The 13,977-nt window shown below is 42.5% G+C and overlaps 1 protein-coding gene across 1 annotated transcript in view; it reads left to right on the forward strand.

Annotated features, from left to right (window-relative positions):
* The first annotated feature begins 206 nt into the window (after positions 1–206).
* Positions 207–13,977, forward strand: part of LOC115097734 (protein-glutamine gamma-glutamyltransferase E-like) — a 62,125-nt gene continuing 48,354 nt past the window's right edge. The window contains exon 1 of the mRNA XM_029613751.1: positions 207–258. Within this exon, the coding sequence (XP_029469611.1) occupies positions 252–258 (7 nt within the window). The 5' untranslated portion in view covers positions 207–251. The remainder of the gene's footprint in view (positions 259–13,977) is intronic.

The following is a 13,977-nucleotide window of genomic DNA, read 5'->3' on the forward strand; positions in this document are numbered from 1 at the left end:
GTCTCCTAAGTAACGAAATCTAGTGTACGTTCCCCAGCGGCACAGCCTTCTGAAACCACGTAGGTGGGGAAGTTTGCACTCATGGCTCAGTGTTGTGTGCCTCACCCAGCCAGCTCATTTAAATTCTGGTTTAATTGAATAGGAGGAGACGTTGCTATTATAAATACTGAGTAGGTCAGACGCATTTTGCAGTCTTTCAGTTTCAGAAAACAAAGGAAAGGGCCAGAGAGAGAGAGAGAGAGAAAGAGATCATGGCAGGTGAGTACATAAAAAGAGTGTAAAAATGATACAATCTGTATTCACAGTGCATTATCCCTGTACCAGGATTTGCCTACAGTGTCTTTTGTTAACAGGCATATGCGACATTTGAATAAAAATTAAGTACAATATATTTTAGAGACTTTGGGTGTTGTGAAAGATCCCAACATATTCTTTAGACTGATCTAAAGCTAAACATCCATGCAGCACAATCCATGAAACTTCTGTTGAGTGCCCATAAGATAATACGTTATTTGTAAGATTTCTGATTCATAGATCATGGTTTGCAATTCATATCCTGGCATTCATGATTTGGGGAGTTTTTACATGATTTATTGTTGAGTGGTAGGCCTGTGGGACATATTTCAGGTGGTCATGGAGGGCAGAAGCAAGAAGCTCAATGCCACTCTCTCTGACCCTTTAGGATATGATATATCAAGCTTCCCCCCTCACACACACACAGACTCTCAATGGGTGAAAAGCGTTAATAAACTAGGCCTTTAAAGTGCTATTTGAGCCACTTAGAAACTGTGAACCAAAATTCATGGTTTGCAGTTCATGACTCATTTGTATCCTTGCCATCCTAGCCAGTGACTCATGAATCAAAATCTGTTGATTATGGTAGAAGAGGATGTCCTGATTAATATGTCATGTCCTGGCCAATCTCATTGTGGATTGTGGTTCCATGTTTCTTGCTTTGGTTCCTTCCAATATGTTATCTCATTACTTGAACTTGCCTTGCGGTAGAAAATGGTATTTCTCATCACATTTCAGTGGCAGGAACACGATTTCGTATGAAATGAGCCATGCTGGAGGGAGTGTTTGTAAACAATAATTGACCAGCAGCGAGAGCATAGAATGATGCACTGGTAAAACCTATAAAATATGACCTACCCATGGAGGTCTACAACGGGAAAATGTGAATCACTTATTTACTCTTTTGGATAATAGAAGCACTAGGGGATACTCCATGAAGTTAGTAAGTAGAACATTTAAAACAAATCAGAGAAAATTCTTTTTCACTCATCGCACAATTAAGCTCTGGAATTTGTTGCCAGAGGATGTAGTTAGGACAAATAGTGAAGCTGGGTTTAAAAAAGGTTTGGCTAAGTTCCTGGAGAAGAAGTCCATTAACAGTTATTAATCAAGTTGACTTAGGGAATAGCCACTGCTATTATTGGCATTAGTAGCATGGGATCTACTTAATGTTTGGGTACTTACCAGGTACTTGTAACCTGGATGGGCCACTGTTGGAAACAGGATGCTGGGCTTGATGGACCCTTGGTTTGACCCAGTATGGCAACTTCTTATGTTCTTATGTTCTTATGGGTGTTGCCTGGGTAGCTGAGAGATTATAATGCTAGTTCTGGAGATGGGTGAATGCCTTCCAAATAGGTTTGCTGTAATAGTGTGAGGTTTCATCAAAGTAGATCAACAAACTGTTTTGTAAAGGGAAATATAGTAATGGTTCTAAAAATGCATTATGGATCTACAAAAAACGTGGAACCTCGTTTGATTTTTTTAAAACTTTTGAAGCAGATTTTTTTTTATCTGTTTTGAATCTTCAGATTCACTTTGAATTTCCCCCAAATATAGGGGCAATCTGAAATTTCTGTTGAACTTGAATGAGGAGGAAATCCACTTGGTTTGGGTTCAACTGTGAATTGTTTTATACTTCTCTAACCAGCACTGAGGGCAAGGTTATAGAATTGTTGACACCTCATCACCCTCCCAAAGATACATAACCATCTAATTAATTTAAAATAAAGATACAAGTTTTAATTATTTTACACCACCAGTGAAACTTACACTTAAAGCTGAATTGTGATATAACGTGACCTTTTATTTCAAATAAGTCCCTTAAATAATCAGCAGAAATCCAAATGAACAATCTGCGCAGAATTTGGCAGGCCCCAGCATGTTGTGAACGGGCTGGTCTCCACTCTCAACATGCCAAGGCCTGCTCCTTCTTTGCCGCGAGTGGGCCGGCCTCTGCTCGCGGCACGCTGGGTTTGGATAAGTTCCTGGAGGAGAAATCCAGTTCACCACCTTAGATCCCCTCCCAAACTGCTCATTTTAATTCTATACATACATATAATTATATTTGCTATTTTAAGGATGTGCATTCGGTGGCCATTCATTGTTTTATTTCCCTTTATGCACGTACTTTGCGGACATATAGTTGTAGTGGGTGGAAGAAATGTGGTTTTTATCTTGTAGTCTGGATCGCACCAAACATAACTAAGAAAATAATACACCTGACTATGTCTTATATGAAAGTATGAAAAGCTATATTCTCTGTATAATACTGTTTGGTTTGGCAGTCCTCGGGCTAACCCTGCTATCCTCCGCTCTCTGCCAGGCCCCCTCTGCCTTCGGATGCTGCCAAGTGCCAACGTCACCCTCCAACATGGCAGAATACTGCCAGCCTGATCAGCAATGCCTCCATGAATGCCATCTGTACACGCATTGGATGCCGCCAGCCATGAGCACTGTGCCTTTCCCTAGGCACGCAAACTCACCTCCTCTCTCTAATTAAAGGGACTGCGGTGGGAAAAGCCCCATAGCCCCTGTTGATAATGTCAGCCCAAGGCCCTATAAAAGGGCAACGCTCTAGTCCCAACTCGACTCAGCAGCAGGTATTCCTACTATTCAGTAGTGTGAGTTGCTCCAGCATTCTTGTCTTCACTTCTTCAGTTCTGTAGTTCTAGGGTCCTTATCTTCAGTTCTTCAGCTCATCTTTCTCACCTGCCCGTCTGTTCTGCTCCTTGCCTTCCTACCCTGCCTATCCCTCCCACCTTTCCCTACAGACAGATACTTGGTATTGACCTCAGCCTGACTTTGGGATACTCTTGATCGCCAACTGCCGCTGACCAATGCCCGTCTCTGGATACTCTTGTTCACTGCCTGCCACTGACTATCACCTGCTATTGGACACACCTCACCTACTCCAATCCAGCTACCTCAACAGATCTCGCCACTATCAGCAGAGGCCCCCACCTAAGACATGCTGGCCCCAGTACCCAAAGGCTCAACCCAAGAGGAACATGGGTTAGTAAAAGCGAAGCTCCCACTGGGCCTCTGCCTCATTCAGGTCTACCTGCCGACAGTGGCGACCTGCAGGGCTCGTCCCTGCAGTTTACATCAACCCTGCCTCAGTCTAAGGGTCCACGAATATAAGAAATATGCAAACAAAACTAAACGCTTTTGAGCATGCTTGGGGACAAATAACAAGCAAAATAGAATATATACAGTATATCAGCATAGTAAGCATGGGTAAATATCTTTCCCCAAATAATAAGGAAATAATTATATACAAAAGCCTAGCAGAAGCTACCACTTTCCTGAAAAAGAACACCTTCCAAAACTTCTCAGTTGGTAGGAACTAAGCAGATCGCTTTGGGTAAGGCTGGACTGCACAGGGAATTCTGGGTCTTTGTAAAGATGTGCTTGCTAATCTGTAGCTCTTAAGCAGGAATTTGTAGGTTCTACCTTGTGCTGGGGTTATATTCTGTGGTTTTGGACATGTGCTGTGGGGATCTCTTTGTGTATAACTTTCCTGAAATATTGTCAAGCTACAGATAAGAAAAACTATTGCTTGTGTTCTCTGAAAATGGGGGACTTCTTGTCTTTGTTCACTGCTTCTAATCGCCATATTGTCCATACAATCTTTCTCACGTGTGTGTGCCCACTAGCTCTGCACTTTCTCTAAATCTAACACATTCTGTAAAGCACCCCAAAATAATAACCAAAAAATCAGCATGTGTATCACTAATGTCATGTCTGAGGTAACGAGTAATCACTACTGTTAAATCATTATAAAAGGACTTGTAAATACTGTATGTGCGCATGGTTCCCAGGGCACGCACATGGACGCACCGATTTTATAATGTGTGCATGTGCGCTGACTCGTGCGTGCAAGGAAGGGACATTTTTTAACATACACTGACACGACAAGGTCTTTCCCCCTTCTCTTTTCCCCTATCCTTCCCGACCCCTAAACCCCCTGTAACTAACCTAATTTTTTTTATTTTGCAACTTACCTGCTCTCCAGAGCAGCAGTAAATTGCATAGGCTGGCCAGCTGCCGGCGCCCGCTGTCCTGGCCCACCCATGCCCTGCCCATGCTCCGCCCAGACCTCAACCACGGCCCATCTCTTTTTTAGGCCACCGGGTTTCAGCACGTATCAGGAGATGCAAGCGTGACTGTTGGCCTTTAAAAATTCCCACGACGCGCGCATATGCACGGCCCAGCCACACATGTATCCTCGGTTTTTATGTGTGCTAGCAATTTAAAATTAGGTCTATTATGTTTATAATCTACTTCTTAATAAAGAAGTTTTACTAAAACTAATCTGGGTCTATGCCAGGTGTTTTCATCTTCAACTTTTGCAAAACTACTTAAGATGCGCTTGACTGATGCAGTAGTCAAAATCAACATTTAACTCTTAATCTGCTAGCCGACTTTAAGTAAGTGATGTTCTTATACTTTTAATTAAGTCATATCTCCATTTTGTGTGTGTGTGTGACCTTGAAGCTTGTAGACTTCAAGTTAAGCAAAGGGAGGGCTGTGGGTTATGAAGTGTTCCAGACTGCATCTAGTAAAGGAGGAATGCAGCGGGAAAAGCAGTGGAGGGAGGGGGGCTACCTAATGATCCACAAGCCTGTAATTTCTATAAGCGTGGGTAAACCATGGTATACCCACGCACTAAAAAAGATAAACAGGATCTCAGATCTAAAGAACACATCTGGCGCAGACAACCTTCCCCCCCACACACAAAGCAATATACAAACACACACTGCACAATTACCATCAAGCAACCCTCCAAGCCAAACGGGACTTCTACTCATCCAAAATTCATGATTACCAATTCAACTCAAATGCTCTTTTCTCTTATGTTGCAGATCTCACAAAGTCCTCCCCCCCACTTCCCATGAAGAAAACACCGAAAAAAAATGTGAAGAACTTGCAAAATACTTCCATAACAAAATCTCCAATATTCTCCTTCGCTTCCCCACTAAGCCTACCCGCATCTCTCCACTCCCTAACCACAATGGCATCAGTCTTGTTTCCCTTGACCTCACATCAACCCTGGAAATAGAAACCATCCTAAAAAGATGAAACCTGCCTCCCATATCGCAGATACAATTCCCCGCAAAATCCCTACTCTCCATACCACCACCATCGCTAAACCCTAGCTGATATAATAAATTGTTCACTGACTTGGCAAAGTCCCAGACCCCCTCAAACTTGCCATTGTCAAACCTCTCCTTAAAAAACCCACCCTCAACCCCTCCGACCCAGCAAACTACCGGCCTATCTCCAACCTGCCCCTCCTCTTCAAGATCCTTGAGAAGGTAGTCAATACTCAACTCACAGACTATCTTGAGGACAACAATATCTTACACCCATCTCAAGTCGGCTTCTGTAAAGGTCGTAACACCGAGAATCTCTTGTTAGCAATCACAGACATCATCCTCATAGGCATGGACCAAGGAAAATCATTTCTACTTGCCATCCTAGATATCTCATCAGCATTTGACACGGTCAACCACCAAATCCTTCTATCCCGGTTAGAAGAGATAGGCATCTCTGACACAGCCCTTTCATGGTTCTCCTCCTACTTTACCCACAGAGAATACGTAGTAAAAATTGACAAATCCGAATCTTCACACGTTCCATTCACACAAGGCATTCCCCAGGGATCTTCCCTATCCTCCACCCTATTCAATATCTATCTCCTGCCCCTCTGCTACCTCCTCTCTGACCTAGGCCTGACCTTCTTCTTGTATGCTGACGATGTGCAAATTCTTATCCCCATTCAAAATACCCTCAATGAATCCCTGCAATTCTGGGAATCTTGCCTAGTCTCCATTAACTCCGTATTATCCAACCTCTACCTTGCACTTAATGCAGCTAAAATGGAAATCCTCATCATCTCTAATCAACTAGAACCCACATTCCCCTCCGCCTCCCCACTCTCTACCCTTAGCCACTCCCCACCGCCCTCTTTAAGAGACCTAGGAGTCGACCTAGACCAACACCTTAACTTTAAAACACACATTAAGTCGTTACTAAAGGGAGGTTTTTACAAACTCCACATCCTCAAAAAGCTTAAACCACTCCTCCATGCACAGGACTTCCATCTATTATTGCAGACGACCATCCTCTCTAAATTGGACTACTGCAACTCCCTGCTCTTAGTCCTCCCATATTCCACTATTAAACCCCTACAAATCCTACAGTACGCCATGGCGAGAATCATAACCGATACTCGTAAGAGGGAACACATCACCCCTATTCTAAAGGATCTGCACTGGCTACCCATCCCCCTCCGCATTCAATATAAAACCCTCACCATCCTTCACAATGTGCTCCATAATAGTAAGCCCGCATGGCTCAAGGTAATGCCCCACTTCCATTCTTCTAAGCGCCCTGTGAGAACCGTCCTTGCAGGCACCCTGTATATCCCACCTCTCAAAACTGCACGCCTTACCATGACCAGAGAAAGAGCCTTCACTATTGCGGGCCCTACCCTCTAGAATTCACTTCCCACCCATCTACGTCTTGAACCTTCTTTGCACACCTTCAAAAAAGGCATCATGACATGGTTGTTCAGGCAGGCCTACCCAGACGCCAATCAAACCTAGAGCTCCTCCCCCAGCCGCTCAGAGTTCACCTCCCTCCCTGTATTTATGTTCTATGATTAGGACGCAGTCTTTATAGCTTCACTTGTCTAACACCCTTATCCTTGTACTCCGCCTCTATTGATGTATTTTAATGAAAAGATGTAAATATGTTACCTATGTTTATTATGGTTTCTCCTCTCTTGACGTTTACCTCTTTGCTTTTCCCCCTTCTTTCTTTCCGTCTTCCCATCCCCTTCTTCCCCTTCTTCCTCCTTTTCCTGCCTGCTCCCACTCCCTGTTCCTCGTTTATTGTAATTCCTCCTTCTTGAGTTAATTATAAACCGGTGCGATGTGTCTCACGAACGTCGGTATATTAAAAGTTCTTAAATAATTAAATAAATAAGCAGTGCTGTGTCTGATATCTTACTTCCAAAGCAAGATACGTGCTGACTTTGTACATAATAATGGAGTCTAAGTTGTACTTTTTCTCTCTGATATCCTCCCTTTCCATTTCCACCATCCTAACTAATTCATATTAAAGGGGAAAATGGGGCTGGTGGGTGGGGGGGCCGTGAAGCAAGAACTGTAACACAGCATGTTTTTTAGTGAACATAAAACACAAAACTGCATTCAATAACTGTATCTCATTATAAACAAATCATAACTACATGCAAGTATTGCTCACTCATAAGGCACAAAATTAACCCTTCGTGTGATCCATCAAGATGACTTCCACAAGGCTGTCCCTACCTAATACAATAGTACACACATAGAAACTTACATATGTATGCACATTTCTATGTGTGTACTATACTTCCGTGAGGTATGCGTTTAATAGGAAAAAAATGCCTGCCGAATTCACATCCCTATTATTTGGTGCATATAGTTTTGTTCAAAGAATTTACACACACATTTTAAAAAATCAAAAAGTATGCATGTAAATACCAATCCTGCCCAGAATCCACCCCTGGATCACTGCTCCCCATGCACTTAAAAATATATGCATATAATGAGGCCAATATTCAGTGTTACTTGGTCAAATAAGTAGTGACTTATTTGGATAAATGTTGGCCACTGAATATCCAGCTATGTTCAGCAGGCACCACTAAACTGGATAAGCCTCTTAATTAGCTAAGTAGTTAGCTGTATATGTAAAGGGCAGGCATTGGGCGAATTGGGGCATTGCTGCTGACAACGTACCCCTGGCTTCATGAAAATGTTATAAATATAGCGGAAATGGTGCCCGCGATAAAAAAGGGGGTGTATTTAGGCTAATTTCCCTGCTCCCGCATCGCATAGGTAATTTCTGCAACGCGCGATACATTTATCCCACCTGCATTACTTTTTGCATCGCATGCTGATTAATCCACCACAGGCGCGTTACTGACCGAAAACTTTTTATTGCAGTTCAGGCAAGAGAGAAAGAGAGAGAGAGAGGGGCCAATATGTAAGTTTACTGTTTATACCACTGTAAGAAGGGGACACTATTAACTCGGGGTGAGGTTTGGGGAGGTGGGGTAGGTTTTGCGGGGCAGTTTTACGTACACAGAGGTATGAACAATAAAGTTGACATCAGTGATTTTCTGTCATTTGGAGTGATGAAAAGTAAAAGAGGAGTTGATTTGTACACTGATATCAACTTTGCTGTTCATACTTCTGACTGTATATGTAAAACTATCCCCCAAAACCTACCCCACCTCCCCAAACCTCACCCCGAGTTACTAGTGCCCCCTTCTTACAATGGTATAAATAGTAAACTTACATATTGGCCTCTCTCTCTCTCTCCCGAACCACCATTTGTGATAAGACCTTTTCGGTCACTAATGCTCGTTGTGCTATTTACTATGCGCAATATGGGGCAGATTTTAAAAAACAGCGCAGGTGCGAACAAAAGTACGACGGATTTTATAAGATACGCGTGTCCCGGGGCTTGCGCGCACCGCCGAGCCTATGCAAAATAGGCTCGACGTGCACAGGGTTTTTTTTTAAGGGTTACGCGCATAACTTATGCGCGTAACCTTTTTAAAATCCGGCCCTATGGCGTTATCGCATGTGTTAGGACCTAACTTGAAATGATAAATGACCCAGTTAATCGGACTTATCTGATTAGGTTAATCTAATAAGTTACAGCTGTTACAGCCAGATATAACTTATCCAGCTAAGTAGCAATTTATACATGGATATGCTGCAGCACAGCCATGCTGAATATCCTATGTAAGTTAGCCACTCTGTGGATGGTGGGAGAGGCCCACTCTGCAGGGGCTCACATTATTTATGGCTTGCTTTCCCACTCACAGACCAGGTTCTTGCCTCTACACCTGGCCAGCGTGTAGATTCCCGCCTGCATGACTACACGGCTGGGAATGCAGATACATGACTGCAGCAGGTAATGTCCATGCATTCCTGCTGGTACTCGGTTGCTGTGGTTTAGTAAATTCATTGGCACCTACCATTCACCAAAACAGTGTGTTACTGCACCGTTTTAACACAGCTTAGTAAACAAGACCCTATATTAGACAAATGATTTTTTTATAATTAGTGAGAGAGACTGGTTTAACTATCGTAGACTCTGACAGTTAGTATAGATAGATAAATAGCTCTAGCATTCGCTTCTGTTTGGGGTTTTTTTTTGCATGGCTTTAGGAGCATACAAACTATCAGCATAATTTAAATTCTAGCTTCCCCAACCAGTATAGTCATCTGCTGGAAACTTAAGTAAATGCAGCTCTGACAAATCACCATCCTACTTGAATCTGGGGCAAAATGTTATCATTTGATTTACAGTTTATTTATGATTTCCACAATACAGGCACTGCTTTAAGTACCACTTATACATGGGGAGGGTAATTTTTAGCAGTCTCTGTAAGTCAGCACATATGCACATGAGCTGACATATTTAAAGTTACAGTAGTTTGGAAAATAGTGTGCACCTCTGGCCCATATGTACATGGGTATGTTTTAGTACACACCCATGTCAGAAATGCAGGGATCTGCGAACTTTCCCTCCTTATGTCATAAATGTATGCGCATGTGGTTTGCCTGTGCAATATTTGTAAAATATGCACGTACTTATCTGATATGGGGAGGCAGGCATTTTATAAAGTCATAGGTTAATTTTCAGAACTTGCACACGTAAAAATCAGCGCATATGTGTGTAAATAGCATTTACTCGTGTATATGCTATTTTATATAAACCTCAGTAAACCACGAGTAAGTGTGCACATGTAATAAAGGGGCGGCCCAGGGGGGTCTAGGGCGGGGCCAACATTTACGGCTGCAAGTTGCTGTTTTGTAAGCAATCCATGCCTGTAAATTTGGCAGCTTGCTTGTGTATATTTACCTTTGCTCTGTATCTGGAGTGATTGCAAACGTCTTAAAAATGAAATACCGACGGGGTGGGGGGACTGGAGGAAATGGAAGGAGCTGAGGCTGAAGAGCCAGGAGAGACTTGATGACCTGCAGATGGACTGGGAGAACTGGTAGACTAATTGGTACAACTGGTCATTTTGTTGCTGCCCGCAGATTAGAAATTCTCCTGACTTACTCGCATAAATCTGGCTAAGTAGGGGGCTTTGGCACTACTTAGCCAGATAAATCATGAAGTGGCACGTCTCCGGCTAGGCAGCAGCACTTATCCAGACAAGTTCAGATTTATCCAGCCAAGTCTTAAAAGCGCTACTTATCAGCTAAATCAGTTAGCCGGATAAGTCTGAGAAATGCTACTTATCCAGATAAGTAAGCAGACAAATAGTCATCATGGAGTCATCATGGACAGTCAACTAAACCTTAAGAGATTCATTAATAATACCACTAAGGACGGCTTCTATAAATTGCAAGTCCTGAAACGACTTAGACCGCTCCTCCATTTCCAAGACTACCGGGCTGTTCTCCAAGCAATCATCTTTTCAAAAATTGATTATTGTAACTTCCTCCTACTCGGCCTCCCAACCAGCACCATAAAACCATTACAAATGCTTCAAAACGCTTCAGCCAGGATTCTGACTAAATCTAACAAAATAAATCATATCACCCCCATTTTGAAAAACCTACACTGGCTCCCAATCAAGTTTAGAATCTCCTACAAAGTACTAACAATCATACACAAAAATATTCACAAGCTCATTCCACTGGAACTCAATATCCCTCTCCAGCAACATTTACCCACCAGACCGGTGAGAACAGCCTATAGGGATACGCTCCTCGCCCCAACCATTAAAACCTCATTAAATAAACGTACTCTTTTCACAGCAGGCCCCGCGCTATGGAACTCTCTACCACCATTGCTCTGGAAAGAACCTTGCCCTATCGCGTTTAAAAAGAGACTCAAAACTTGGCTATTCGAACAAGCTTTCAATCCATAATGACTATTCCGCTCAAGCTTTCCAAATATCTTCAACTGTACAGTGACTACTTCATATCTAGCCAGGTCCTCTCTAAAACCCCACTCATTCTTTAATGTATTCTGTATTTAATATATTCTTTATTATTTGTTTGTTATTTATTTAACCCCCAGTTTACTTGACCCAAGTTTAATCTCCTGTTCGATATAATTGCACTGCTTTTGGTCATGCCTGTTTAAAGTTATAATGTAAACTGAATTGATATGTAACTTTGCTACATGAATTCTGGTATATAAAAATGTCAAATAAATAAACAAATAAATAAGTCTCAAATAGAGCAACTTATAGAAACAGAGAAACATGCCGGCAGAAAGACCATTTGGCCCATCCAGTCTGTCCATCCGTCCAATTCATTTAGCAACATAATTTTCATCACTTCCTTAGAGATCCCCTGTATTTATCCCATACTTTCTTGAATTAGGCTACTATTTTTTATCTCTGCCTCCAATGGGAGGCTGTTCCATGCATCCCCAACCTTCCCTGTAAAGAAATATTTCCTAAGATTACTCCTAAGTCTATCCCCTTTCACCCTCATTTCATGACCCCCTTGTTCTAGAGCCTCCTTTCTATTGAAAAAGGTTCACCTTCTGTGCATGGAAACCTATCCGGATGGATATCTCTTTTGAGACTTATCTATCTTACTTATCCGGATAAGTAGTAGAGATGTGAATCGTGTGATCGATCGTCTTAACGATCGATTTCAGCTGGGAGGGGGAGGGAATCGGATCGTCGCAGTTTGGGTTTTTTAAATATCGTGTAAATCGTGTAAATCGAAAACCGGCACACTAAAACATCCCTAAAACCCACCCCGACCCTTTAAAATAAATCCCCCACCCTCCCGAACCCCCCCCAAATGCCTTAAATTACCTGGGGTCCAGTGGGGGGGGAGGGTGGGAAAACCGGCACACTAAAACAACCCTAAAACCCACCCCGACCCTTTAAAATAAATCCCCCACCCTCCCAAACCCCCCCAAAATGCCTTAAATTACCTGGGGTCCAGAGGAAGGGTCCCGGTGTGATCTTTTACTCTCGGACCTCGGACCTCCGTGATTTGTTGAAACAAAATGGCGCCGGCGCTACCTTTGACCTGTCATATGACAGGCCGGCGCCATTTTGTTTTTTTGTCCCCTGACGTCAGGAGCGTAGGAGATCGCTCCCGGACCCCCGCTGGACCCCCAGGGACTTTTGGCCAGCTTGGGGGGGCCTCCTGACCCCCACAAGACTTGCCAAAAGTCCAGCGGGGGTCCAGAACGACCTCCTGCAGTCGAATCATTTTTCCGTACGGAAAATGGTGCCAGCCGTATGGCCGTATGCCGGTTTTTCCGCCCTCCCCCTTCCCCTCCCCCTTCCCCCGATTTACGATTTTTTGACGATAAATCGGGGGAATTGTTATTGTATCGCGGCTCTAACGATTTTTGACGATTTAAAATATATCGGACGATATTTTAAATCGTCAAAAAAACGATTCACATCCCTAAGTAGCTCTATTTGAGATCTATCCATCTATCTTACTTATCTTGATAAATAGCACTTTTCAGACTTAACTGAATTAACTTAACTGGATAAATCAGAACTTGTCGGGATCAGTGCCACTACTTAACCGGTGAATCTAAACTTATCCAGATCAGTGCATATATGTATTTGCACATTTGTCTTTTTTATACGCACACAGTACATTTGCACATATTTTATAATCTGTGCATATCATATACACACAAGTTTTATAATATAGGAGTAGATTAACACGCGCCCCTATACATCTGTATATATATCATTATGTGGGCGTGCATGCAGCTGCTTGAAAGATATCCTCCCTATGTGTACTCCACTAGTGAAAATACTTTCTTGTGTGCATAAATGGAATCACTAGTTCACCGACAGATCCACCAGTTCACCCATAACTCTCCAGCAGTTCACCTAGACCCTCCGGCATTTCATCCTGACCACCCCATCACCATTTAACCCAGAACTCCCACCCAAACACTGAAGACAAATTGATTTCCGTGACTCAGGAGTTTACAGACAAGTTCGGTAATGCATGCACCTTTACTGCTTATAATTATTCCCTTTAAGATTTAGGGATGAGATTGTTAGTGTGCACATATTTCAGATTTTTTGCAAAATGCCACTTTCATATGTTTTTACACCTATAAATTCCATCTTTACATGCAGAAACCTTTTGAAAATTCACTCCAATTTGGATAAGTTTCAAAGGCATTTCTGAGGGTAAAAAAACTGTTTTGCACCCATATATGGCTTGTTATAAAACTGTCTGGCTGATATACAGATAAAATTAAATTTATTTGCATGTGAACTGTATGCTCATAAGTTTATCCTTAGTGAGCAACAGAATTCCTGGGGATTTTCAAAAGCATGCGCACAAATTTACTCAATAAATGTCTGTGTACAAATAAGCAGGTGTAAATGTGTGCGAGTACTTTTGGTGGAGTAATGTATGCAGGAAACCAGCCTTTTCTCTTGCAAATTCTACTTTTATTATTATAATCAGCAAAACAACATACCAGTAGACTGCCTACCTTTGCAGTGTACTCCCAACTCAAATATCCAATGAGAGTCAGGAGTTCCTGTTCCTGGAGACTTGGGTTCAGCCCAGCTGGGCTAATAATCTTATTTCCCTCCCAGCAGCACAGGGCTCTCTCTTTCTGTAGAATTTAAGTTGGATCAAGCTA

The sequence above is a fragment of the Rhinatrema bivittatum genome, chromosome 8 (assembly GCF_901001135.1).
Source record: "Rhinatrema bivittatum chromosome 8, aRhiBiv1.1, whole genome shotgun sequence".
Classification (NCBI taxonomy): Eukaryota; Metazoa; Chordata; class Amphibia; order Gymnophiona; family Rhinatrematidae; genus Rhinatrema; species Rhinatrema bivittatum.